The sequence below is a fragment of the Ixodes scapularis genome, unplaced genomic scaffold (genome assembly GCF_016920785.2).
Source record: "Ixodes scapularis isolate PalLabHiFi unplaced genomic scaffold, ASM1692078v2 PGA_scaffold3__209_contigs__length_174095766, whole genome shotgun sequence".
NCBI classification, from domain to species: Eukaryota; Metazoa; Arthropoda; class Arachnida; order Ixodida; family Ixodidae; genus Ixodes; species Ixodes scapularis.
Window position 1 is genome coordinate 24098680 of NW_024609868.1, and position 24127 is coordinate 24122806.

General features: G+C 45.2%; 1 protein-coding gene across 1 annotated transcript in view; it reads right to left on the reverse strand.

Annotated features, from left to right (window-relative positions):
- Positions 1 to 24127, reverse strand: part of LOC8042068 (synaptotagmin-15) — a 177582-nt gene that overhangs the window by 30708 nt on the left and 122747 nt on the right. Inside the window, exon 6 of the mRNA XM_040209224.3 lies at positions 9080 to 9250. Within this exon, the coding sequence (XP_040065158.1) occupies positions 9080 to 9250 (171 nt within the window). The remainder of the gene's footprint in view (positions 1 to 9079; positions 9251 to 24127) is intronic.

Genomic DNA, 24127 nt, shown 5'->3' on the forward strand with positions numbered 1-24127 from the left:
TTCGTTCTTCGATGTTCTTGCCGACCGAGGGCGGAGTTCTAATGGCGACAGGAAAATAATAAAACGCTCCAAAGATGCCGCGCCCTTATTCTTACGCTGCCAGCGACTATAGCCAAGTTTCGGTACACGCAACTTCGAATACACGTAAACCTTTTTTTATTTTTCCTGTTTGTTAAAGTTAAACGGTAGTGTCGGTCAAAAGAGAACCCAATTATTAGGGCATCGTGTATAATTACCACCCATCTGTGGAATAGCATCTCAATAAACGTAGCCCTTCTACCGCCACTTTTTTTTTTATAAGGGGTATACACGTTTCATTTAGAACGAGCGTCATATCTTCAAATGCCTGTTCAAGCTTTAACGAGGAATTATCTATGGTATTAGATACCTTTGTTTCGAGCGCCATCAATCGTTATCCAACGTATACGGCTCCGGCGGCCAGACCCGAAGTAGCTTGCCAGAACGTACGGCCAAATCACGCGCCCAAAATACCTGCGCTATTTTTTTTTTTTTTTTTTTACATATTGACGGATGTTGCAATTGCGTACACTTTTTTTATGGTAGTCACTACTGCGTTATTCACGAGAAATTTGCGGATATATTTAGTTATCGTAAAATTTCTAGCATAGCAAAGTTTCTAGGCGCCATCTTCTTTTTGTGGAAGGCCAAATTTTCGCTGTTTAGACGACCTAGACATCCGTACACCAAAGTCAGCAGTTTGACAGCCGTCAGTTTCGAACCTTTGTTAGTGCTGAAGCGGCGCGAGATTGCATCGTTCGCATCGTTTTCTGCAGGGGATCACAACTACGTGGCGCATATTAGTCGCCGTCTTTTTTAATTTTTCTTGCATATCATCCTACACCTTCGGAGAGGTTTGTCATCACAGCAGCAAATCAAGATGACGTCGCCCAGTAGACGACCGGCCTAAATAGAGAGTGTCTGTTAGGACTGCCAATAGTTTCTCCCTCCCGTCCCTCCTTTCTTCTCTTTCCAGCCAAAAACACGAAATAGCACAATCGTAGCGAAGACAGTAGTAACGCATAACGTGATACAACGGCGAGCTAGATGCTACCGTGGCACCGCCGTTTCTGCCGCAGCGGCAACTCTGTTAACGAAACATACCGGAGCGAAGATGGATAAGTCGCACCACGCTCTGGCTTTCTCCTGAATTGCCAAAATCAGAAAGCGCACCGAAAAAAATAAATAAAAAAGGGGGTGGAATTATAAGCGTTTGCTGACACCCCTCTCTTAAAGCGAAATATGCAGCGTCAACTAACCAACGTTATCAACACGCCCTTCAGTTCATGTTAACTGAACAACTTGTCTGTTTCTTATGACCGACGAATGGCGGCGCTTTGATCGAATTTCGCTCGCGGTCAAGTGGACGCGAGTTTTCCAACTGAGCTGTTCTAATAACGTTAGTGCGGGCGACGCCGAAGCAACTAGCGCTAACCTGTTTCCCTAAACCTGAACTACGTGCTCTACACTTTAAAAAAGCCCGTGCGTCCGCTTTCCCGCACAACACTCGGAGAGCCAATCAGCGCAACTTACGGAGGAACCTCAGCGCAACTTACAAAGGCAGCTCAGCGAATGACGATGCGGAAACATATGTTTAGACCAAAAAACGCAGTCTGAGTTGTGACATTAAGCAATGCAAAATGTCACGCTTGCATTGCTTAATGTCACAACTCAGACTGCGTTTTCTGGTCAAAACATATGTTTCGGCGTCGTCATTCGCTGAGCTGCCCCCGTAAGTTACGGTGATTGGCTCTCCGAAGGCTGTGGGTGAAAGTAGACGCAGATACCTTTTTTAGAGTGTGATGCACTGTGCTTGAATTCCACCGTATCCTGAACGATCCCTGCGGTGCACGAGCGCGCGTACTTGGCAAGGAGGCTGAACGGCCGGAGCTAGCTCTTTTAGCGTGTGCTAGGGGTATAGAGCGACGCACCATGTTTGATCACGTGATGTGACCGACGGGAGTAACTCAAATTTACTATACTGTGTCTCATCCTACGATGGACTAAAGACCAACGCCACGGGCCGTCAGGTCCAATCACGTTCTACGCTACACTGTGACATGCCTAGCATTGGATTGGGGTGGACGAATAATGCTCCGAACCAAAAAACGCTGCATCATTTCTATAGCTTCGACAGTGCAAACAGCCTTTTTTTTTTGCAATGCAAAATTGTTGAGTCACTCAGTGCTATTTCGATTCGAACCACTGTCCGCCAATCCCAATCAGTGATTCGAGACGCGGCCACTGATAGGTGCATCAAAGCGCAATACGCAATTTCTAAGTGGATTGTGATTGGATCTGGCGGTCCGTAGCTTTTGCCTTTAGTCCATCGTAGGGTGAGACGAAGTATAGGGGAAGATTTGGGAGCGCAGCCAACGTAGCGTATAGGCAAAAAGTGTGAAAGGGCCTTAGCAAAGTTGTAGTTGCACTTGAAGTTGCACTTGAAGAAGGGAATTCTCTTTCCGAAACGTCTTGTAATAAAGCCTCTGCGGGTGTTCAAACATTTGGTGAAGACTTGTTCAATAATACAGTTAATCAAAGTTGCAGTGCTGGATTTCGTGTAGACCACCTGTCGCGGGCCAGGCACAAATCGGACTCCAGTTTTGTGACAGCATTCGGGACTCGTGTTCAATCAGCGGGTGCACAAATTCCAGCCGAACGCGGATGCACTACTCGTGTGGTGGTCTTCCGTCACTAGAGTGCGAAACCGGGAGCGGTTAGGTACCTGCAGCCCTTGAACACATCCTCCGCTAAAATAATTAATAAAAGAACAGACCAACTCTGTTTATTGGACACATGAATGCCATGTCTTACAGGTCATACAAATAAAAAAGTGGTGTTTTCACTGAGTGTCTGCTATTGCCCAACCAATGTACTGCCAGTGGCGCCGCCTGGCGCAATGAGATCTCAGTAAACAATATCCCAAAAAACGCGAGTGATTTTTTTTTTGTCCCATATTTGCTGTCTGCCGTTCAATACAAGGAGAAGAACCCAACGCGCGATCGAAAGGTCGTCTTCCAAGAGGCGGGCACGAGGACGACAGTGCCTCCGGGAATCGGAGCGCGCTGCCGGGCCGTTGCCCCCTAGCGTCGTCCTCGCTAACGCCGACGACAAGCCGCCAGGGAGCCGTGTTCGGCCGTGCTCAATAGAGTCGGGGTCCCGGATTCAAGCCCTCGAAACATCGCGAGGGAGCGGCCACGCCGGGCCGAGATTCGCCGGGTCCAGAACTAAGAAAACACTGTGCGACTCTGTTTGCACTCGACGTCTTTTCCCTTTTCCGTAAGACTCCTTTTTTTTTTTTTTCCCACTGTTTGCTTCGGGACCGAGAAACACCGAAGGAGGCGAAGCACATTGGGCCCTGAACGTTGGAATCTTGGGGCAAGCGACGCGGGCGCATGGCCCGGTAAATAAAGTGGACGTCGATGGGCGCACTTACTAACGAGAAAGGACGGAATTGGCTTCGTCAAAGCGAGGCGCTCTTGCGATAATGATGACAAAACCTTGAGGGAATTCAAAACGCGTTAAAAAAAAAAAAGAAGTTAAGGAGTTTATTGGAGTAATGTGATTTGCGAACGGTGGGGGGTGAGATACGGAACCCGAAGATGATAATACGTCATTAATTTTCTTCGAAGTTCCGTATGTGTTTTAAGCGACGACGAATCTCTATCGGAGGAAAGTGGAATCCTGTAAATGACAAAGCAGCGGTGTTTTAAGCCTTTCACATCCCTCTATTTTTACTGTTTTTATTTAGACAGAGAATCAAAATATCACGGCACAGCCGCCCTGTAAAATTAATTACTTTTGTATTAAATCAATTAAAGCCCCCAAAAAGAAATGGCTACTTTTTAGGTTAATAGTACATTTATTTTTACCAATAGGTGCCCCCTAAACATCTGCACAATACTCTTATACAATTGCTCTTTGTTCAGTGTAGCAGAATTGAATTTTCAGAAGCAAGGCGTCAACGAAAGTTACACGTAAAACATAAGTTACTTTGACTGACGTTGAACCCGTCAATTTATTTATGGTGAAATGTTTTTTGCCAATACTACGTATATATAAAAATAAATCAAACAAATATATTCGATCGTTTTTTTTTATCCAGTTTGTTAACTTATTTAGTCAAATTTTAGCATGGTATTTTTTAGCAGTTTACAGACAGTTATTCCATTTATGGAGGTCAAATGAGACAATTCGTTTACACTTCGGCGTTCATAACACCGACGCTATAAAGAGTCATTGAGGACTGGCTCAATTAATTCAATTCTTGGGAAACAGTATGCCGTGACACACACACGCACACAAACAGACACGCCCACATGCAACCGAACACGTACATGCGCACAATCTCGATGCAGAATAACACGAAGTCCGCAAATCGGCTATCCAATTAGCAAATTGTCTGACGCCAATTGAGAGCTCTAGCGAACTCGAGCGCGAGCTTCAAGAACAAAGCCCGCTTCGGAACCGGGCGGACGTGACGCAACTTTGTAACGCCGCAGCGCCATCGCTCGACGGCGCGGAGTATACGGCCGCAAGTGCATTCTCGACACGACCTGAGGAATGGCTGTGCCGCGTAAACAGTGCCATAATTGAATTTCCTCGGGCTGCGTAGACGCCCACAGTGTTTCCCCAAGGCCGTCTTGAGCTCGCTTCATCACGCTACTTTGCTGCTGGGCGATAAAGTCTTGAAGGAGCACGTACGCCGTGAGACACTGTTAGCGCGAACGCTTATTTCGCCGTTTTTTTCTTCGCTTCTTTTTCGAAATGGTACTGGCGGCTATCAATGTGTATTATTTAGTTTAGTATTTCAATTAAAAAATTTCTGCCACTATAGTGGTTTTGATGACAGTACTTGATTACTGAGAAAAAAGAAAAAAAACCGGCGACGGCTTGTTGCCGCTAACAGCGTCCAGATTTTATCTCCAGGCAAAACCTGGAAGGATGTTCAAAGCGAGAGAAGAGAAATTCTAAACGCGGTCTGAACGCTTTTTTGTTTTGTTTTTTTGGTTGCTATTTTCGAATTGTTACATATACTCTCGCGGGGAAAAAAAAAGAGAACCTGAAAATGAATTTCGTTTGAAACTAATTTTAAAACCAATTTATAGCTGCTTCCAATTATCTGGCTTCCACTATTGATTTTATATAGCTGAGTTTTGTTTTCTGAAGAACAGATCGTATCGGGTTTCCCTGTGTCTTGTAATACGATTCAAAAGTCCTGATAAAACTTAGAAGTGATTAGCTGGCGAAAAATCAATCTCGAAGATGAATATGGTTTCTCCTAATATTGATAACCTATAAAATAAAAGGCACAAACGATGGAAAACTTGCATGTTGAAACTATATTAAATGAGTCGTCTTTTTTTCACGTTCGCGAGCGTCTAATTTGGGATTAATCTTAAATGAAAAGGTGATTATCGTCCCGAGCGATAAAAATAAAGAACGGCTTAAAACTGCGTAGCGAGCTTATTTTTAATCCGGATTATCCGCTTTTGTAGCGCGAACATTCCTCGAGGTTCTTATATATACGCAGTTACGTACTTCACCGGGGGGTTTGCAGTTGCGAGACGGGAGCGGAACCCGCATCCCTCGACAGTTTCCACGCAGCAGCAGTCCAAACAAACCGCGGTCTCAATATATTTCCAGTGAGTCGCATCTGGTACAGCACGTGAGCCTTTCAAAAGGAAAATAGACTGCCTTTATTTAAACGTATTTTTAGTAGCCATACTGTCGTAACAAAAGCTCAAGAAAGAGCTTGCGTTGGCTGCCAGGGACAGCCAACGCATGGTCTTACTTGCGTCCCCGTGACCTAACAAGTCTCTTGTCGCAGCGCCCCCTGAACAACGCGGGAGGCCTTTCAATGTACGCGACTACTGAACGCGTGCTGAAGGCGAGCTTCCACAATTCGTTTGCAACGTGCACTCCACGCCATCAATACTGCCGGTCTTAGCAGCCGATTAATGTGAGCTCGTTTTGAGCGTGCGCTTTAAACGGTGCCCTCAAATTTGGCGTCCAGTGGATACCCCCTATAAGAACCCGAAGAACCGGAAAAACAAAGAGCGGTGAAGCCACGGACTTCGAATGCCGTATTTAGCTGTGCATGTGCACTTTTCGCTACGCCTTAAATGCCGCCACAAAGATATTTCCGGATTTACGTTGTGCTCAACTTCCTACTCGCCCTCCGCCCCCCACCCTTCCTCCTAAGAAAAATACACCTCTTTTTTCAATCTGAGGATACAAATTGCGAATCGCCGCACGCTTATTCTCTAATCAACTTAAGCGCTAGCAGCCTAAACAAGACGCTAAATTTTCAAATTAACCGTTATCTCAATTTAAAATTATAAGTAATATTCTGAAAATTTCAATAGCAAAATGAAGCCCGTTTTTTGTCCCTTTTCGGTAGCTGGCGCCCATTCAACTCCATGCATTCAAGAACTTTGACGGCCACCAGTTTTCCATTGAAAATCTAAGAAAATCACTTTTTACTTTTAAATAAGATAACGACGTACGTTCTGAAAATTTGGCATCTGGTTCAAACCTCTAGCTCTACATTTGAACGGAGAATAAGCGTTCGGTGATGCGTATATAATTAATTTTAAGAGTAAAAAAAAAAAACATTTTTTAAGGGGACTTTTCGACATGGCTGGTGGTGTTTATTCACCATGTTATTGGCTATTTTATATTTTGGTGAGAAAAAAAAGAAGGTGTTGTGAAATGTATACGTTTCAGAAGGTACGTGATCGATAACAAGCCCACCACACTGTCTGCTGACGGTGGCGTCACTGGGTGCCGCCATTTTGCTTCTTTTGTGTAGCCTCGTCTTTAGTCCAGCCTTGCTAAGGCGTACCCGCAGTTGCTTTGATGGTGCCCCGACAAAGCGTTTTCTACCCTTGGTGGCCAGACTTGCTTTTCAACCGTGGCTACTTAGGATTGGGTATTGACAGTACGCCATATCTGAGCGCGGTGTTCACAGAGCATCGTTAGAACACGCAGACATTTATCCTATTAAAAGGACAACAACATGAAAGGACAGTGTCGCGCGAGATGCGCGACGCGCGGGATGCGCGTCGCGGAAATGAAGCTCATCATCAGCTCGGGCTCAGCAGCGACGGGCTTAACTATGAACACCAAAAGATCAAACTTTTCATAGTGAAAAGTTCGCTAGGGGCGCTTCTGTTTTCCTCATTATGGGCAGTGCGAGTGCTACCCACGCGATCATGCGTTAATTAACATAGTGCATAGAAGCTTGGCATCGCACGTGCTTGCACCAGCAGAAGAAGTTGAAGTATCCTCACTCTGGGTTGTCGAAAACATCCACCAGGCGGCGATACCCAAACTTCTCTCCGCGAACCGGGAGGGATTCGTCCAGCTTGTTTGCCACAGAGCTCGATGTTTGCGAAAAACGAGACTTGTGAACTGCATTCTTTATGGCCCCTTTCTCGATAACGCGCGCCCGGCAAATACAGGACTCGAGCACTGCGCTAGCGTTCGGCTGCGATTCGTGTTCAATTGAGGCTTCACTGGATTAACACGAGCTCCAGCCGAGTGCTGCGTCAGAGATACAAATAATGTGGTTGTTGTCCCCACGGGGATCTCCTTCCCAATACCGGCCGGGTATACACCGTTCCAAGTGGGTCGATGCAGAAAGGGGAAAACACCCTCGAACCAGAGCGCTGCGCCAACGTTCCGCTTGCCCTTTCTCTCGAAAGCTCGTCTGCTTCACGGAGTGAACTGTTACCAAAGGGTGGAGAAAGCACGTGCGCAGTGTACGAAGACAAGTTGTCTCGATAATGTTAGGCGCCGCTGTGATACTGTAGCGTACTTTGGCGCGTGACATGGCCTATGCAAGAAAACAAACGACCGTACTGTGTGCTGTAATTGGTTGTACAAATAACAAAAAAAAAAGTAAAATAAACGCCGATTCAGTGTGCGAGACCCACGCTGTCAAAACAGGATGAATGTGGGTGCGGCATGTTTAGGCTGCACCGGTTCCCCACTGCTCCGGACCTACAACGCCGGTGGCTGTCGAATTTAAACAAGAAGCACTTCTCGCTATCGAAGAGTAGTCGTGTGTGCTCCGACCATTTCTTGGACGGCCGGCGAACTGCGAAGAACCCCGTGCCGTTCGTTCACTTGGGCTACGACCGAAAGGTAAGTGGAGGGCGGCTTAGACGTTGAAAAAAGAAAACAGTTGCGCGACTCCAGGTCCACTGATTTAATAACTCTATTTTTCTTCAGGTGGTAATTTGCAGGCGACGCCTGGTGCAGAACGGAAATACGCCGCCGAAATTGAAGCGTCGCGACACAGTTTGCGCAAAAATATTTCTCACTCGAGGTGATTACAGAGAGGCACATTAATGTGCCAACATTGTTACAGTAGATTCCCCCCCCCCCCCCCCAAAAAAAAAAGACAGGGATCCGTCGCACTTGCTATCTGTACCCGGTATTTATATATCGATCGATTGATATTTAAATTTGAGGTTTCTACTATTTCAATTAAAGCAGACGTGGCAGCGGAGTTCTGAGCCGCTAACCGCGCAGTTAGTTCAAATATTCCCGGCGCCCCCAAGCTGCGACAACTCGAGTTAAGCGCAAATTAATATGCCGTAATTCGTGCCATTCTTGCTTCGTTCAATCCTCCATTTCACTAGCGATCCCCAATTTCACTGGCGATCCCCAATTTCGCTAGCGGTCGAAACGCCGGGTTCGGGTTGGGAGCGACGACTACCCCTGAACCGCGCTAAAAATTACCCACAAAAAGACGCCAGGAATGCAGGATGCACTTTCCCCATGCCTGACATACCGATTAGGATAGTGCTTTCCTCCATGGACGATGAGCCGAGGGCGCCGAATACGGCAGCCGTGCCGGCAGAAGCAGCTGCGATCGATGTGACTCGGTGAGCAGAGTAACAGTTCAATAACGGCGGTCCTTCGGACGGGTTCAGATTCTCCCAAATGCCCGGATGAGGGTAGACGGCGCTACACTCGTTAAAATGGCGCCGCCCAGGAAGCTCAACTTCAAACGGTATATAGCGACACGGAGGTTTTTGGGGGTCCTCACCACGTCTGCCTTGGCTTCCAGGTCCCTCCAGGCGACGACGCGCTCTCCGGAGATGGGGTCCAGGTCCTTGAGCGGGAAGAGCACGTGACCGATGACGTTGTGCCTCTTGCCTCGGTCGTTGTCCAGCACCGTCAGCTTGAGCACGCGCTCGGACAGGGCCTTGCCGGGGATCTGCAGCCGAGGGCGTATTGGCAGTGTGAAGGCGGTTGAAAAGAAACCGATATATTTAAATCAAGACGCGTGTCTGCTACTGCGACAGCACCATCCTTGACGTTAGAAAAAAAATATAATAAATATGAATACGACATATGTGTGGTGCTGCACCAGAATGTTTGAAAAAAATAGCACTAATTTTTGTGCGTCTCTTTGTTACCGAAAGACAGTACTTTGTCAAAATCACTCCGTAGCTCGCTGCGCTTGCGGCGACAGCGAGTCTATCCGAAAACGGCCTTACAGTTTTTCTTGGGGGAAACAAGCAACAACAATGTCCGTTGAACGACGCGGTTACTGACTTTGACGCCAGCACACTTTGCTCTCGATAAAGTCCAGAGTATAGGCGCTACCTGAATGCTACAGGATCACGGTCAGACTCTGCGCTGCCACAACAGGCAGATTCGCAGGAAATGGAAGAACCAAAACGAACAAAGCTCCGTGAAGCAAGGCCTTTGACGAGCCTTTGTTTGGGCCGGCGTATGTGGCTTGCCGAAAATGGACACGCCCGTGGTTGACGGTACAGAAGGCTCCCTCCCCGGAGGGGCGAAAGTGTCCAAGCATGAATGATCCCGAAAGGCGTGCCGGTGGAAAGTCCCCAGAGGACGATGAGGGAGAACCGTCCCTACGGGCGTCACCTCTCTCATCTGGTTAGCGTGCCCACGGCCCACGGCCTGCCAGAGTTAGGCCCAGGTAGGGATGTAGTAAGTACGTGGTTCCCACAATTGGACTGTTTAGATGAATTTGAGAGCGCCCTTCTGAATATGTGTGATTTGGACCGATAAAAAGTAGTTATAATATTTTTGCTAAGTAGTAGATTTCAAGTGCTGAAAATTCATTTTGTTTAGTGCTAGATAATATAATGAATGTTAGTTCTATTTGAGCCCCTTTATTTCAAGCAGATGCCTCTGAACGTGTATTGTATTGTAGTCCTGATGTTGTATGTTTTAGTGTTCTCTATACCCCACAACTGTTAAAGCCCCGTACTTGGGGTGAACAGTATTCACAAATAAAAACAAAGATATGAAACCCCCATAAGTTCGCAATTACCATATTGTTAAATGTCGATCCAGACGTGTCAGTACATGTCCCTACCGCGAAGAATTTCGTATTTCTTGACCGAGTATGCGAACCGGAAATGTTGTCTGCCGCGTTGACTACTCCGCGAAAATGTAGGTCGCGGCGGTGCACCAAAATCCGTTTGCTCTATAATTACATTTTTTTGTAATCTCGAGAAAAAAAAACTGGTGATTTTTTAAATGCTCAAGTCGGAAACTGGAGTGCTGAGTTGAAAAAAGGTGGGGAATACCCGAAAGGATACCACACAAAGATGACGTGAATGAACTTTTATCAATGTAACGATCAAGCTGGAATAAACGAAACCCAACGACTTCATCAACGCAATAGAGATCATATTTAATATATATATATATATATATATATATATAAACATCCACTTGTTACAGAAAGAGAAACAATTTAATGTAAAAAGATAATATAAAATTGAGGTAATACAAAATATAAACACGATATATCGGAATTGCAAACTAATGAACATGTTCGATTCGGGGGCCACTTGCTTGGCCTTTCCTAGCCCTGTCAAGATTATTATGATCATACTCAAGTCTGAGGATGAAAAGATGTGGGACTGTAAATATCTAACCTGCCTTCAAAGAAGCCGTCTCCGAAATGACCTCCTTTGAATGAATAGCAGGCGGTCCAAAAACGTATATAGAAAGGTAATCTGGGTGCCGTCTTTTGTCCTTTATAATTGCACAGGAGCCTTTTAGAAAATTGCGACTACAAACCTGTGCTCTTGTTAAACGTGAGTGTGGGGTCTTGATAAAACACACACACGTACAGACAGACACACGCACATTGCCATATGAGAACTTTTGGATCATGGAATTTTAGAGTGCTTTATTTTGTTCAAAAGGTCCTGTCCACTCTTGTTTTTCACACCCTAAAACCAACGATCTAGAGGCTTATCACGGTTATGGAGCATCCAGTATAACGAACTGATGACTCTGGTTTTGCTGGGCCGATTGGCTTTTCCGCAGTTTACGAAGTCAATGACACAATCGTGGCAAGCTTCACCTCCGAAAGAGAGGCCACGGTTTGAATGGCGTAGATGATAAAGATTTGCTTTGAAAAGAATATGCGCTTCAACCCCGTCAACGACCGAGACGCCTCACCAATATATACTCCCGTTAGTTTTTGGTTAGAGCATTACAATTGTAAAAGCGCGGGAACACAGCCCCGCGCCATAGACTGCCCGCGGAGGTTGTGATGAGCACGAGTGAATATTTTAAACTTTCGCGTACCAATTAGAATATCTTCGTACTCGATTTGATCCCCGTGTAGGCTATACTAAGGAAACTAAAATAATTCGTAACATTTCTGTTATCAATATGTCTGTGCGAGCCACACGACATTGGTACCTTTTCTAGTTTTACTCAAAGAATCCTATCCAACACAGCACAATTTACTAAAAAATAGTCAGAGTGCAGGCGAGCTGGTGTAAGTTGAACATGATTGTAAACCTGAGACTGGAACAGAAAAGAGAACATAACAGAAGGTAGTAAAAGAGGAGGCAACGTCTCAACTTGAGACGTCGCCTCCTCTTTTACTACCTTCTGTTGTGTTCTCTTCCGGCCCCAGAGGTCGACACTCCCCGTATTCTTTAACCTGTCGATGACTGTGCGGGGAGCAAGTTCGTCTGCTTCTTGCACAGGGGTTGCGGAGATGCCAGAACCCCAATTTCTTATTGGCTGATTGAAAAAAAATAAATAAAAGATACTGGATAGACCCTGAGGACTTTAGCATTCAGGTCTACACACTATCCTTTCAATCAAAGCCACTCGGAGCTCGGTGGCGTTCTGACTTCACTGCAACTCCTCTGCAAGAAGCAGACGCCTTTCTCTCCGCGTATACCGAGACTCGCGCATGAGCGAGGCTACTCATTGTTCGACAGCAACCACGTGCTCTCAAACTACTAACTCGGAAATCTTCGTTTCAGTAGTTTACAACTTTGTGCGAATAAAACGCGTTAATAGCTCGTTTTCAAACGTCTACTCGCCACCTGCGTGCGTAGGTTACATTGCACGATCCCCACCCTCCTGCCCGTTTCGATGTGGGTGAGCACCGCATACTGGCGTACAGGTCGCGCATCGCTACTACTGCGGGGTGCACTTTAAACGCCTTCAGACTAGTTAGTAGAGGTACTACGCAGGCTAGATTTATTGCCTAGAGCGGAGACATCGGACTCCCGTTGGGGCAGACCGACTCCGTGCGGTCTAAACTTTCACACAACAAATCACCCACCACACATCGCGAGAGCCTGTATATAAGGCGAGTTCCTGGAAGGCGTCTTTGTGTGAAATGCAGAATTCAACGTGCCCTGGCACTAAATAATTATTAGGAGCTGTTCTCCTGAAACAATAAGACATTTTTCAAGTATGCATAATGTATGCGCTACCTCGCTTTTATGGTCGAGTTATTGTCGTCGTGCGTTAGGAAACCTTATAGCCTAGTTGTTCTTTTTTTATTTTTACCTCGTCTAATTAGTGTTGAAAATAAACATTTCACGTTTATGAAACTTAAGTCAGGTTCAGCGAGCTTTTGGACGGAAAAATCACACATTGTTTGTTTCGTCCCTCTTGTTTCTGGTCCCGGGTTTCCAAGAATTTGCAAGAACACCAGTTGGCCCGTATATTCTTTGTTATGTATAACATTGTTTGAGGCTAAAATGTTGCCTTTTTCATCGACTGTACGTTTTCCCCTCCGTGTACCGACGACCTTCTAGGATATTTTTTTTAGAAAACACACACACACAGACACACACACACACACACACATTACGTGGCATTTTGAAATTCGTTCAGTTTGAATTGCTGGTGATATATCAGGACGCAATCCACAATATGGTAATTCTGGGAACCAAAAAATAGCAAACTAAAAAACGGTACCACTTTTAAAGGTAAATAGCCACGCTTCCGCGGAACTGGTTGCCTTATCAGAACTCCCCAGTGGCGTCGCTGAATGAAAGATAGAAAAGTCGCACAATTTCCCCGCCATATTTCGTTAGTGTTCTTTTATGTTTGCACATTTTTAGCGGTATTATTAATTTCCAGACAATCACTGAACATAGGAGCGAACGTTGAATTTTTAACTTAAAAATAATCTGAGGATAATGGCCGGTTCATGTAATCTTTACCTTTCCGTATCATTGCCTATAGACAGTTCCTTTAGGGTCATAGCAGAAAGGGGAAAAAGAGAAAAAAATGTCGTCCCCCTCTTGCCCATATGTCGTCTGCTCCGCCGAGTGGGCAGTACCTAGCATCCGGCTGGCGTACAAACTCTGTTTCAAATCACGTCATTTTGAGAATTTCAAGGGCAGATGCGAAGATTTTGGTATGCCAGTTATCGTGTATTACTATGCTAGATAAAAAAGACTAGCAGAGTCCAATTTCGCTGTTATCTGCGTGCAAATAAAAAAAAATTGGGAAAACTGTGTCAGACTGGCCGGTCCCTCCGGCGAAAAGTGAATCCGGTGGCTGTACCTTTTTTACTATACAAAGCTCGTACTGGTGTAGGCCTTTAGCGACCATCAGTGGAAGTCTGAAATAATAAAGAAAAACGTGCTCTCCTGCCGCAATACACGCGGTAGTTGAGGGTAGTACGGCAGGCTGACTAAAATGCTATTTAAGTAACGGAAAAAAATATGTCAGTTGATCATTTACCGAAGTAAAACAACATAGAGCTCTAGGCTGATTCTAAGAACGCGAACCACTTCACAACGGTAGCCACGAGCGAGAGTTCGATGTTCCGTACAGCTCGCCGATACAGCCCAAAGATGGAGAATGGCAACTTCCCGTTTTGTTGTCTGCTAGCGGAGTCGGGCGCGTGCCCTCTCTCTCGTTTTACCCCGCCGAACCCGCTGAATTTCCCGGATGTATGGAGAGGGCGCTGCTGTCGAACAAAATGGTGCCGCCCAGAGAGCGCTAAATGGAATGGTCTATAAAGTGTAAAGTAACTGCGCTTCGTGGGCTTTCCAACCAGTCGGAAAGAAACATGTCCTAGTCCGTATGGCCATGTGAAAAACGTGCGAATTGTAATCGCAAGCATAACAATGTTTTTTTTTTTTTTTTTGTTTGCTTGTGGAGAAAGCCCTTGAACTTTGAAATAGGCAGTTATTATCAGACTGAGCTGTTACGATAGGAGATGCAGTGGCTTTGATGTACGCGGCAAGAGACTGAAGTAAAGTTTTGATTGAGCACTGCTTTTTTTATTCAAAGTACACACCAGACAACAAAAAACGTGAAAGTATGAGTATAAACAAGTACGATTGTGATGCAGAGAAGTATTGCATGCATTCTGTCGGAAACAAGCGGTGACTGGTTCATTAATTGCTGGAATACGCTCACCCTGCAGATTTTAATGAGTATTGTATTGTAGAAACAATGTAGGTCAATATCTGAAGTAGCATTATTGCTTTTATTTTGTGTTTTAGACATATAACGAAGTTAACACTCTGCGACATTTTTCAATGTTGAATACGTTAACGCTTTCAATTCACACGCTGACTGTGTGGTTTATTTTTTCTTTTGGCGAGTAGAGAGGATTTAGTGGATGTCGTAACGAATCTGAATGGTAATATGCACTGGATGAGCGGCATATGCAATTGTTTCAAATTTAGGCGGCCCTACTGGTGTCATTGTGATAGAGTAGCTGCCGAGAAACTGCCGTTATTTGATCCTTCACAGAAAACTGTAAAAGCATAAAAAAAACAAAAAAAAAACGTGACAGCAGTTTCACCACGTTGAGCTCCAGATTGAAGTGTTCCAATCACAACCTTGGACATGGTCTTTTGTAGAAAGCCTGACGTCCGGCCTTCGTTGCAGTTGGCAAACCAATTCTCGGTGCAGGCTTACGGATCTCCACTGTGCCGTAATTTTAACCGGGAACCTTCATCGCGTGAATTGCCGTCCTTAAGCCGTGCAGCGGAAGAGGTATCACTACTAGCTCGACCCAGCACTGCTGCGTCATGTATACTCCCGTGCAAACCCCAACAGGTTTGGCGTGGGCTTGCCGATCCGATATCCTTCCTACGCGATAGTACGATGAGGTAGCCGAGGTGCGTGGTGTGATGAGGAGCGATGTTTGTTGGGACACATCTCCGATGATGCAGTTGAGGCGCGTTCTTTCTCATGGGTCTCTCACCAACCACCACCTCCCATTTGCCAGCCTCCTCCGCCGCCTCCCATTTGCCAGCCTCCACCGCCACCTCCCATTTGCCAGCCCCCGCCTCCGTGGCCTCCACCTCCGCCGCCGTGGCCTCCACCTCCGCCGCCGTGGCCTCCACCGCCACCTCCATGACCGCCACCTCCATGTCCACCACCACCGCCGCTGCTGATGAGCTGCACTTTCCAAACCTGGGACATTCCTCCACCCCCGTGGCCACCGCCTCCACCTCCGTGGCCACCTCCACCGCCACCTCCGTGGCCACCTCCTCCCCCTCCGTGGCCACCTCCTCCACCTCCATGGCCACCTCCGCCACCACCTCCGTGGCTACTCCCAAGGCTCGACAGCATCGACTTTATTCGCTGCATGCCGCCGCCACCTCCTCCTTTCCTGCACGGATAGAAAAGCAGAAAGGTGTTGTCTTCGTTCGATGAGACGTGTTCGTCGAGGTACTAGACAGCATATGGAAACTCTAAATGCCAGTTGGGGCTGGCTGCTCGTAATATCCTTCCAAAGTAGCCTCAAGGCAGGTTCACACATACAACGCAGCGCTAAATCTACGCTGGGAACATCGCTGATGCAATGCGGATTTGAACGTAACTTTTAGCACTAATGCAGTCAAGCGCTGCGTCGGCGAGGTTAGAGCTATTTCCTGGTCTGACTGATAGCGCTGAGGCTGTGGTGCTCATGTGAGCAGGTCTTCTGGTACATCTGCTACGGAATTACGAAGCAATAAAGTGAAACTTGGTTTTGGTCCCTTTGAGAAACGTTATCAATACCATTTTCTAGATAGAGAAAATATGACAACAGGCAGGCAGACATATCACACTTTTACTGGTTAAAGTCATTCAGTCCTCAGAAAAACTTGTTGATGTCCCCTAAGAGGTTCCGGACGATTGATATATCGGGTAACGCAGAGGACATGCATCATTGAAAGAATTGTAAATTAAAATTGAAAACTCTTCTCGAGTATGGACAATACAGACACTTAATTTAAAATTGTTCACTGAACAGTCATGTCTTCTATGGACCCTGTTAACAAAGATACACAGTTATACAGACAAAGTTGCCGAGGACCAACCGGATAAATACATGTATGTCCGTCTCGTTATAATGGACAACTCACGTTATAGACAATTTTTGAGCGGAAAGGAGGTGTTCATACTAACGAGACTTGGCAGTATAACACTTGTAATTGAATGAAAGTCTAGGTAAAAATAGAATCCTTAATCACGTAGCAGGTACGCGACTAACAAGTGTTTACTCAGGCGATATCGTCGCCTTCACAATCGCATCCACAATTGAAAAACTCGCCGAGTAATATCGGAAGCTTCTTGCCAACAAAATGAATGAATGTCACTTACTTGGGTATATGAATAGGAATCGCGACGATGATCTTCTTTTTCTTCATAAATTTCTTGAGGAGGAGAAGCTTCTTGTTAGCTTCGACGGTACTCTCCAGCAGAATGCAGGCCATCACAAGGAGTGCAAGCGCTAGTGCGATCCTCATGGTTCAGCTGACGAACGCGGCTCGCTCTCGAAGAATTCTCGAGGAGTCGGTTGCTTTGTCCCAGACCGAGGACGCTTTGTCGCTCACTGCCACTGCGGCCTTCACTCTTGGAGCGCCGCTCTTATAGCGAGCTCTGTCGTGACCGGGTTTTTGTCTTGGCGGGCGACGGCAGGCGTGAGGAGGACGCAGGCACGCACACGCAGCTCTCCTATCTAGTCCACTGCGTATCCCTTCAGGACTGGCCGGTGTCATTACCCTCTGCGCGAACCTGAGTCCCAGGGGGCACCGCTATTCCTCGACCTCGGCAGGCTCGGCTCCGTCGATCGGCATCGGACTATGGAGTCGAATAGATCAGTCCAGCGGTTCCAGCCTCGAGGTTCTATTGGTCACCCTTGGGTCAATGTATACGGCGGCCTTTTCGAAAGCTCACTCATGCAAACCATATCTCATAATCATATTTATACATATAAAAAAAACATATAAATTATACATATGAAAGAGATACATTTAAAAAAAAAATATATGAAAATTAAGTACCGTATTTTCCAGGCTATAGTACGCCCCCCCCCCCCCCCCCCCCCCCCCCCCCCGTGTATAGTCCGCAGGGGCGAATCTGGGGTTAAAAGTGAAAGGTCTTGATTACAAAGTCCGCACCCGGTGCATAGTCTGCAACTGGTGCTCAGACGAGACAAAAATCTCCTCATACACGGCACACACCTTGACTTATGACTGCTTTCTTGGCTCGGAAAGAAGCTCGTATTATACACAAATCATCCTTAACATACTTTTTCATTCACAAAATCCGTCACGTCTCCTCATAATTGAACGATCTTGAAAAACTAAATTCCTGTATAGTCCGCACAGCCTAAAATTTAAACTTTTCAACATGTAAAGTCCGCCGACTATAGCCCGGAAAACACTGTGGTTTTACCGGTGACATTACTATCTGAATGGTTCCAGACAAACGCCAATATGTTAGGCACGTTTGATGCACATAAACGTTTTGACATATTGTAGGCTGGTGTGTGCCACAATTAGTCAATACAGGCGGAATAAAGCAGTGCTATTTATGCGTCATCTGACAGGCAAGGTATAGTAGAAAACTACGAAAAAACATAAAATTAACGTGCGCGATTTTCAATTAGGAAAAGGCAAATAATGTCGTATTTGGTGCTTTCATATGCTGTTATGGGATATGGGTCATAGGAGTCGTATAATTTTTTTAATTCAATAAATAAATGTGTTTTTTTTTAATTATTTTTATGTAATTTTCTTAAGCTAGTTTGTGCCGTCATCCTTAGTTACTGCATCACGGCAAAAAGCTTCTTGCGAGTAGTCCGAGTAAAATATGAAGTGACCAAGATACCTTCTTTTGAGGTATGGGCGAAAATACCAATTGTTATAGAGGCTCTAAGTCTTGTCAGTCGAATACCAAGATAGCAATTAATATTTGATGCGTAATATCGACGAAACAACGCTAATATACACATTACAATTGAAATTATTATTGACCCATAAGCCCAGTTTATAAATCTCGCTGAAAGTGTGATTGTCAATACTGTAATCTCTACACGCACCTCACGGCAAGTCCAGAGAGATTTAAAGAAAGAAATCTACACCTCGCACAGGTCTTACGTGAAGACCATTGCCCAGAAGGCAGCCCGATCACCGAAACTGTTCTGGTCATATGTTAACCATCGGAGGAAGTCGTCGTCCTCGCCAGAGTTCACGGTCGATGGGACCATTGTGGAGAGTCCCCAAGCTGTTGCAGAACTCTTCAGTGCCCAGTTCTCCACAGCATGGACTGTCCCTGACACTCCCAGTGCCGTCGACACTCGCACACCCCCGGGTCTAGTACCGCTCGGCCACATAGACATAGGGGTGGGCGATGTTGCTGAGGCATTGAGACACCTCAAGCCCTCCCAGGGTGCAGGCCCAGATGGAGTGCATCCAATGCTGTTGAAGGCCTGCTCCGAGCGTCTCAGCACTGTCCTCGCACGGCTGTTCGCAAACTTCCTGCAGGCAGGCTCTGTCCCCTCCCAATGGAAACTTGCCCGTGTCACACCAGTGCACAAAGGAAATGGGTCCCCGACCTCATCTGTTGCATCATACAGGCCCATTTCGTCTACGTCTGTGGTTTGCAGGACAATGGAGCGGATTCTTAATAAAAGGCTCCTTGAACACCTAGAGCAGTATGGGCTGCTCTCACCCTGTCAGTACGGCTTTAGGCCCGGTCGTAGCTGTGAGTTAGCCCTGGCCGAAACAGTTCACACCCTAAGCTCTCACCTCGACAACCGCATCCCCTGTCAACTCTTGCAGCTTGACTTTAAGCAAGCTTTTGATAGGGTGGATCACAACATGCTGCGCCGCAGGCTATCCGAGATGGGCATTACAGGCTGCCTTGAGAATTGGATTTCTGACTTTCTGCGAAATCGCTCCCAGAGAGTTGTTTTCCGGGGCGCAGTGTCGAGCCCCAAACAAGTCATGTCGGGAATTCCTCAGGGAAGTGTTCTTGGGCCGACTTTGTTCAGCATTTTTATCAATGATGTGACGTCTTCCCTGCAGTGCACACCCCTTTTGTATGCAGATGATTTGACAATTATGCACCCAGTCCAGAATCCCTCCCAGTATCAGCAACTTCAGGACGACCTCAACACCGTCCATGATTGGTCTGTGGCAAACAAGCTCCCCCTGAACATTAACAAATGCTCATCAACTCTCATTACCACATCAAGAAGCCATAACACCAGACAGCACAGCTTCCAGCTGAATGGAGAGGAACTCCCCGCCACTAACCGTGCAAGACTTCTTGGTGTGACAGTAGATTCAAAATTAACCTTTTCGCCGCACATTGGGGAGGTGACCTCAAAAGCCCGCCGGATGCTCGGATTTGTGCGTCGAGTCACCCGAGGAGCTGGCGCCAGTGCATTGCGGGACCTGTACACTGCTCTAGTGCTCCCACAACTCGAGTATTGTGCTTCAGTTTGGGACCCTTACCAGAATTCACTGAAAGCGTCCCTCGAGAGTGTGCAGCGGCGTGCCGCCTACACAGTCTTGCGGCGCCAGGCTTCCCCTGGACTACCACATTACCGCGACCTGTCCACGCAAGAACTTCTGAGGATGGTGGGGTGGAACCCCCTAGCACTTCGCCGGCAGGTTGCATCACTCCGGCTCCTTGCTGACAGCCTCCTCCCAAGAGATCAGGAGCTCCCGCTGGTTAAAAGCTTGCGCCTTACTAGATCTGGTGGGCTACAGCCACTGTTCGGTCGCACTGTGCGTCACCAGAACTCTGTCTTGGTGAAGTGTGTAACCCTCTGGCGCTCGCTGCCAAAGACGCTGACCGACTGTCCACCCCAGGAGAAGGATGACCTTAAAGACTGGTGCAAGGAGGCATCGGACTTCCTTCAGCAGTGATCTTCCATGGAAAAAACGTTGAATGCTTTATTGTCATATTTATTTATTTATTTGTTTCTTTTTTCACAATATGTAGTAGTGCGGCACCACAGGCCTCAGGTATGGGCCAATGGCCTTTCTGTGGTGCCGCAACCCTCCAGGGTTGAATAAAGATATTATTATTATTATTATTATTATTATTAAAACAAAAATAAAATAGATTAAAAAAAAATTACAGCGCGGTTTGCGTCTTGTTTTTTTGTTACCAATATGTTCCCGTGTTATCAATATGCTTGTTCCTGTTACCAATATATTGACCATATGTCTTGTTATACTGCTACCCAGATGCAACGACCAGCCCACCTTCAAACTTTATTTCAGTCAGTTTTGCCTTTTGTTGCTATTGTTTTTGAACTTCATCACCACAGCGTTTATCACCTACCTCAAAAAAGTTATTCCAGACACCACGTTATCTTATTGATATGATTTGACAATCCAGAAACGCTATCATACAGGATCCCATTAGGTTCAGTGAAGTGCACAACCAGTTGCTGCGGCCTTCGCACTAATATAGTTGTTGCTAACCCAGTTAGCATCATTTAATTCATTTCAGTTGGAAAACTAAAACTAATTTTAGTTTTAATTATTAAACTCTTACGCTTTTAGCACAATCAAATTTAAGAAGTGCTCTCTATAAAACGCGTGGGAAACTGGGACCAGTATTGAAAAGACCAAAAAGCACCTTTTAAAATATATGTTAAACACCTATGCTTGTTTTCATGCCTGTTTTCCCATATTAACCTCAATTTATTAAACTTTTTTTTTTATTATTTGAGCTTCACAAAGGTGGGTTTCATACCACGCGAGATAGAAAGCATAAGGAGATTGATTTTATTTAGATTTAGCACTTCACAAAAAAAAAAAACATTTTGATATTAAAATAGATTTTAATATAAAGAGCTTTTTAATATTTCCAAAACCACCATATATTTCCTCTCTCTCTTTCTCTTTCCCTTTTTCTGTCTTTATCTTTCTCTTTCTCTTTGTCTAGATTTCAACTTTTAATCCGTGCTGTTTCCCTCCATTTGTTTTTTGTTTGATGTTGTGAAAGGTCACCACAATGATTTCCATACCTTGCGTAAATACCACTTAAAGTAAATTCCCGATGTTTATAACCCATGAAAGACGAGTTAGTTTTTCTCATCGTGCAATGGTAGTCACAATAAATAAAAAAAAACGAGTGGTGTTTGTCACCTCAACTCGCGGTTATTGGTCTATGAAACAATTACGCTTTCGTTTTTCACCACATGGAGACCAATTCGTCTGCTTCTTGCCCAAGAGTTCCGGTGACGTCAGAACGACATCGACCTCTGATTGGCTTCGATTGAAATCCTTTCAATCAAAGCCAATCAATGGGTAGACCTAAATGCTAAATGCCTTCACGTCTACCCACTATTCTTGTTTTAATCATCCAATGAGAATTCGGCGTTCTGACATGGAGTCGATTACATGCCGCCAAGGTTCACCACAGCCACGCGCTGGGGTTGACAAAGCAGAGGACATGCGCTGAGTTCCAGACATGGTTATGATTCGGTTATTTTGTCATTGCAGCGATGGGGCACGAGCCGCTACCCGAACGCTTGTGGAGCCATCGATTATCGCGAGCCCAAATTGAGTGCTCACGCTATGCTCGGGTGCAATCTATGGGCCCCATTCAAATATCGTCACTGGGCGGCCATGGGACCGCCCAGCTACGTCATCAAGTTTTGCGAAGGAGAAACTGAATGAAAACGTTCGCATTTATCCTTGAAATTACACCGCAACAAAGGTGTTTCTTGGTCGGTGGCGCTGCGTGCGAGTATACTTGTGCCCCAATAGTGCCAGTAAACTCGTGTAAAGGGAAAAACATTCCAAGCGAATATCGTTGCACGGCCCCCTGAGTTATTTCACGCAAATGAACTATTTATTGACTGACTTTAAGCTGTATATTTTTTGTGTGTTAACGTGTGCAAGTAAATGTTTTTACAAAAAATAGGTATATATATATATATATTTTTAACCTTGCACCGAACGAATTGATTTGATAACCTAATAGTTTATTATACACCATTTTATGTTAACACGCGTTTTTCTCTCATGTACATTTTATTTTTGACGAATGTCAAGGAACGCTCGACCTAAAGACAAGAGGAACATTCCTGGCCATCCTTCAGTTTTTCCGCGTTGCATACTTTTGTCTTTTCGCTTTTAACCTTTTGATACGGTTCGTTCCCGCGTTTTTCTGCGACACCTTTAGAGGAAAAAGACGTTTATGCGGGCAGCTGTTGTAGAAGTCAGCGACTTTGAACTTTTCAACCTCCATTTGTTCTGAGACACAAATTCAAGTATGGCCCGGGCTATAAAGATTTAAATATATATATATATATATATATATATATATATATATATATATATATATATAGGGTTGTTTTTTTTAAGCTTAACAAATTTGTTTAAAAAAGCCGTGAAAGTTACACTTATGCCGCTTGTGGAGGTGAGTTATACGGCCAGGGGGACATATAATAGGGGGCTAAGCGTAACGATCAGTTGGCTAATTAACTAAAATTTTATAATTAAGTTTTTAATCAATGAAAATAGACATATGGTTCCAAATAGAAACTTGCTCAGCGTCATCAAAAACCACTAAATAAGTCATTTTCAGAAAGACTTTCGGCGCGTGAGAAGCGTAGTATTGTACTAAAGTTACCACTCGTGGAGCAGGTACAAGGCTGGGGCTAGATAAGAGACGGAAAAATCGCGCGGGCGCCTTATCGCAACCGCTAGCTTTGTACCTGCTCCACGAGTGGTAAATTTAGTGCACTACTACACTTCTCACGCGCTGAAACTCTTTCTGAAAATTACTGATTTAGTAGTTTTCGATAAGGCTGAGCAAGTTTCTAATTGAAACCATATGTCTGTTTTCATTAATTAAAAAGGTAATTAACGAATTTTAGTTCATTAGTCGACTGACTGTTACGATTAGCCCCCTATAATATGTCCCCCTGGCCGTATAACTCACCTCCACAAGCGGCATAAGTGTAACTTTCACAGCTTTTTTTAAACAAATCTGTTAAGCTTAAAAAAAACATCCTATATATATATATATATATACCCGTTACGAAAATACCCTTTTTACAAGGTGTTCGTCGGACTTTGAGGATATTATAATGGAGACAAGAGTCAAGATCAGTTGGCCAGTTAACCAAACCTTTCAAGTTCTTCATTACTTATTCATTTTACAAGAAGAGTGTGTATTGCGTCAGTCGGTATTAAAGGAAAACTAATCAATAGAATGAGTAAAAAAGCATCACGATTTGAAATATTCATCAACCTTTTCTTTTTGCGTTTTTCTTGCTCGCTTTGGACCCCGCCAGCAATGAAGCGTTGAAAGCTGCTTGTTACGAGAATTTCGTCGTTTTTTCTGGAAGCTGTCCTTGGTGCTCCCACCATTGGCAAGCTACCGAGATACGAACGACGTTCCCGCCACGAGTACGTCACTGTGGCAGAGCTTGCGGCGCTCCTTCTGTGTCCAGTTTCCAAACAGGCGATAAAAACGTAAAAAAAAAAAAAATGAAACAACCAACAAAGATTGATGATCATATTGAAGCCCGTATTATGTATGATACTTTTATAAATTGGTCTTGCCTGCAATA